This window comes from Chanos chanos, chromosome 10 (genome assembly GCF_902362185.1).
Source record: "Chanos chanos chromosome 10, fChaCha1.1, whole genome shotgun sequence".
Classification (NCBI taxonomy): Eukaryota; Metazoa; Chordata; class Actinopteri; order Gonorynchiformes; family Chanidae; genus Chanos; species Chanos chanos.
Genome location: NC_044504.1, coordinates 21424702 through 21429403, shown reverse-complemented (window position 1 = coordinate 21429403; position 4702 = coordinate 21424702). Strand labels below are relative to the sequence as shown.

At 43.0% G+C, this 4702-nt stretch overlaps 1 protein-coding gene across 1 annotated transcript; it reads right to left on the bottom strand.

Annotated features, from left to right (window-relative positions):
• Positions 1–828: 828 nt before the first annotated feature.
• On the bottom strand, positions 829–4342 carry ptger4b (prostaglandin E receptor 4 (subtype EP4) b). Its single transcript, XM_030787474.1, has 2 exons — positions 3560–4342; positions 829–1443 (listed from the first exon to the last, which is right to left on the bottom strand). Exons 1-2 carry the CDS (start codon positions 4340–4342, stop codon positions 829–831), a joined length of 1398 nt encoding a protein of 465 aa, XP_030643334.1.
• Positions 4343–4702: the final 360 nt, after the last annotated feature.

Below are 4702 nucleotides of genomic sequence, written 5' to 3'. Positions count from 1 at the left end.
GTATATTCTGTACACAGTTGGCATGTGTACAGAATCCAGAACTGGACTTGCAGCATACAAACTGGAGTTGGGATTTATGCCAATTCTTTAATTATTATTGGCAAAGATTCAGACTGTCAGTTATGGGGGAGCCCACTGAGCAACTGTATCACGTTATCTTATCACTCAAATCCAGAGAAAAATACTGAGCAGAAGAATGTGCCAGAGGCCTATCACTCAAATCAACTTCCAGTAAGAGGCATTGTAGAGAGTTATTGAAGTGCCAAACTACCAGGGAAATGGTTTTCTGATTTCCAAAATGCAAATGCCAAGACCTAGCATTTTGGCTAGTTTGGATTGAAGATAGAGAACTCCTGTTTCATGATCTTAACTCAAAAGTTTGAGGAGAATTCTCTCTCCCTCTCTCTCTTTCTCTCTCTCGGATGATCTCCCTTAAGTCTTCGTTTTCACATGTGCATATGATTTGGAGCATTTTATGATGCAGAGGGTGATACTTTCAGTTCAATGTTGGTGAGATAAAGATCTCCTACTGATCTCATTGACAAGCATCATATTTGACTCAACATGCACTGTGGAAACTACATCTCACTAAACCTTCGCAGTGCCTCTACTACTCCAAATAAACTGCTCACACTCATTCAATAGCTGAGTTTTAGTATTGTTGTTGTGCTATTTCTAATGTGGTGTTCAGGTAGTTCACATTGAATTTGCTGTTGAGAGCTTAGGACAAGGTAGATATGCTTATAACAACTCTTGAAATGTCTAGCTATCTTTGTGTATCTTCCTGGAAGTTCATCTTTTCCTCCCACGTAAATGTCTCGTAATCACTCATATGCACCTCTCCTGTAGGTTCACAGCCTCATCTGTGAAGGTCACTTGCAGGGCATGCTGTTTGAGCAGCGGTGAGACTCCATCAGAATGTGTGTATGTCAGAAGTTGTGCACTCAGCGCCTGAGAGTTCCGTCCCCATTTAGTTCCTCCATGAGAAAACCTCTGTTCACTAGAGACAGAGCCCTGTCCGTCCTGAAGGAGGGATCTCTCCGAAGGGGATGTGGATGACCCCCCCTGCACTGATCTGAAACTGCTCCTGTGCCCATCTCCTCCCTCCGAGGGGTACAGATAAGTCTGTGAGGTGCTGACAAACTCATACAGCTCACGGGACACCAGAGAGGGCGAATCATGTGACACGATAGAAGAGGTGTGAGGCCTGCCTACGCAGCGGAATTCGCTGGGGCCGTGCCGCTGACCACGCCCTCCAATACGGCAGAAGAGGCACTTGACTTTCTCTAGAAGTTTGAGGACCACGGTTCGATTTAACAGGATGTAGAACCATGGGTCCAGGATGGCATTGACTGAAGCTATTCGAATGGCTCGCAGATCTGCGTTCTTTTCAATCGCCCGCTCGAGTGGTGGACGGTATAACTGGTTCTCAAACACACGAACCTGATGGAGAGAGGAAGGACATGAGAATAAAAAGAGAAAAAGTATACTTTAAGCAAGTTATCCATTACATTTCTGTCATATAAAATGTTTTGTCTCTATATTTCTTTACTAGCATTTTGGTATATACATTTTGGCAGCATATAATGAGGCAGCAACGTGATTATGGTTAAATGAATTGAAATCTGTTACATCATCTTACATGTTGTTTCTTCTCTCTGTGTTTTTTTAAATTTACCAAAATATATTTTAAAAGTGGACCATTGGACCATCAATGAAGTTTTAATCAGACCCATCCTCATCATTCATGTTTTTATGAGGAATTGGGACAAGTAACTCATTAGAACAGCAATGAGGTCATGTGAAGTAAGAGAATCTTCTCAAAACAAAATACAGCAGCTTTGGACAAGATTTAGTAAAATATGACTTAGTTCCCCAATAATTATCACATGCTTTGCTGTTTCATTGTCAATGCCTTTTTTTTCACTAGCACAAAGTGGGGCCACTCAAAATGAAAATCATTTGGTGTTTTGATTTATAATAAGAATTAGAATATATTTGCATGTGCACTGCAGGGCAATACATGGCTCAAAGCTTACATACTACATTCTGTATTTGATTGCTTCACAGCACAGGCAAATGAGAAGGCCTTTTTCTGTGACAGGGTTGACATTTCCTCAACAGTGTGAGTGAGATAGTAAGATGAATAAAGCAATGGAACAAATGACCTGTTTTTTATGAGATAAACATTAATGTTCCAGTTCACTCGTTTTTCATTACGGCTCGTTACGTTCCCCAACTCTTCTTCCTCTTCTGAGGCATTACCATGTTCATGGTAGAGACTTCCCTCTCGTTACCTCCCGACTTCAAAGACACCTGTCGAACTACTATATTCGATCTATGCAGACAGAACTTAAGAAGAGCGCATATACCTCTCTTGCATCTGTGATTGTTTGGCAAGTTACGATGGTTCCCGATGACTTTAGGTAACACAACGTTCAGCGCACTTGCATAGTTTAAACCGCTGTGACGCATGGCTACATTGTTATGGGCGAATTTGCCTTCGCCTTAAGGTTGTCTCTCTTGGATGTTTGTCTGGGTTATACCGGTTTGGTCTGTCGTGTTACTTGAAAATTTGGCAGAACTATTGGTTCAAAGCACACTGACATAGATACATTTTCTGGAAGTTGTTGGAATCAGAAACAAAACAATGAACCGGAAACCCAACAGAAAATACCAACATCGGGAGCAAAAAGAGAAGGTGTGCGTGTGGGTTGCATCTGATTTGCTTCTAGTAAACAAGGACTGTGATTAGAGATTGTATAACAAACTGCTTCTGATTAACGCACCTGTGCTGGCACCTCTGAAAAAATTAAATATGTCTCATTTCGTGTCTATGTGGCTGTCACCCAGAGAAGCCTGTATGTAGAGGTAGCCCCCGCCACAGCTATGATATTTTCATCACTAATTAGATGCACTGTTAGATCCACAAGTGACACTTTTTTCTATCGTGTGGTTTGCGTCGCTGACACCAGGACTGACACTACTAAGCATTTCATATTCATATGTGTTCGTTATAGTTATACTTTCATTGATTCTGAAGAACAGGCCAGAAGTAGCACCAACGAATGTGTTTGACATTTCAGAGTCAACTGATGCAGTTGTGCAAACCATTAAGCTATTAAATTCACTATTTTCAAATATCCTCCTTTTCAAATTACACGCGAAGCTTTCGAACAAACAAAACAAAACAAAACAAAATAAAATAAAAGTAAATTAAATAAAATAAAAAGGAACGGGAAGTGCGCCTGACTGCAAACAGTAAACAACGGTCATATCCCCACATAGTCACACAACGTTCCAATTGCACCAGTTCCAGTTTGCTTACTTTTTGGGGGGAAAAGAACATATTTCTTGCATTCTTTTTGCGACTTTTTCGACACATGTAGAGGTGTTCTGAAACTCTTCCCCATAGACAGTCATTATTAAAAGTACACACAAATACCTGCTTATACATTCGAACTGCGCTACAGCACCGTCTAAAATCACACGTTTGCGCAATATCCCCTTAAAAAGTTGTGCTGTTTCAAATGTGTAAGGGGCTTATTTCGAAACTTACCACTAAAGGAATGGAGCAGATGAGAACCATCAAAGACGTGACAATGAGCAGAACGACCATTTGAAGTTCAGCCGCTGCTAGCCTCCCAAAACTCCGCCTGCGGCGCAGGTCTGCGATGCGTCCGTGGTCGGTTCCGAGAGAGGTTCGCCGCATGAAGCGTCTGTGCATCATAATCACGGCTCCGAAAACCAGTACATTACAAACTACAGTGGCGAGGATGAGCACCGAGCTCACCCCGGCGTATATGTAAGAGAAAGAGGCGTGTGTGGTGTCGTTGGTCTGCCAGTCTATGAAGCACCAGGTTCCTGGGTATTGCTGTTTCACATGTCCGAGCCCCATGCTTGGAAGCGCACAGAACAGCGCGTTAGACAGATAGATCCCCGCGAGGGTGAAGCCCGCGAGTTTCTGGTTCACGTGATGACTGTAAAAGTACGCGTGGTTGATGGCCAAGTACCGTTCGATGGACATAGCACAGATGACGCTAAGACCAGCGAGTGAAAAGAACAACAGGATGAAAGCAGAGTACTCACACAGCGGCTCGCCGCCCGGCCACTTACCCTTCACGTAATTGGCGATGGTCACTGGGCTTGCGAGCAAAGTACCTAACAGGTCAGTGAAGGCGAGCCCGCACACCAGCGTGTAGAAAGTTGTCTCTTTAGACTCTTTCCGCGACTTGCACAGAACTACTATAGCGATGACGTTTCCCACTACACCGAATATAAACATAATCACCGGGATAGTGGGGTCTTTCCCAGTGTGGCTGCTGTCGCTGGTCGTGTTCATCTTCTGTTTTCTCAAGTTCTTTGCTTTAAAGGATAAAGGTATCTTTTTAAAATATGTAAGCCACCTTACGTGTGTTCATTTCGCATTGTGCACCAGGCTGATATGTTCAATGAGTCCAAAAAATTCATTTTGAGACAGTCAGGGTGTCCTGACGCAAACTGATACGGCTGGTGTTTGTAAAACCGAGATAAGATCCCAGGATCCGTGCCTTAATGTCTGGAATATTCCCCTAATTCCATTTTGTGTTCTTCCGTTTATGTGAGGGAGTGTGCCTTTTGGGTGTGTGATGCTCTCTTCTCTGCAGACACTCAGAACTGACAGACAAGTTTTTTCCTCTGCCAAACAGCTTGTCGTGAACCC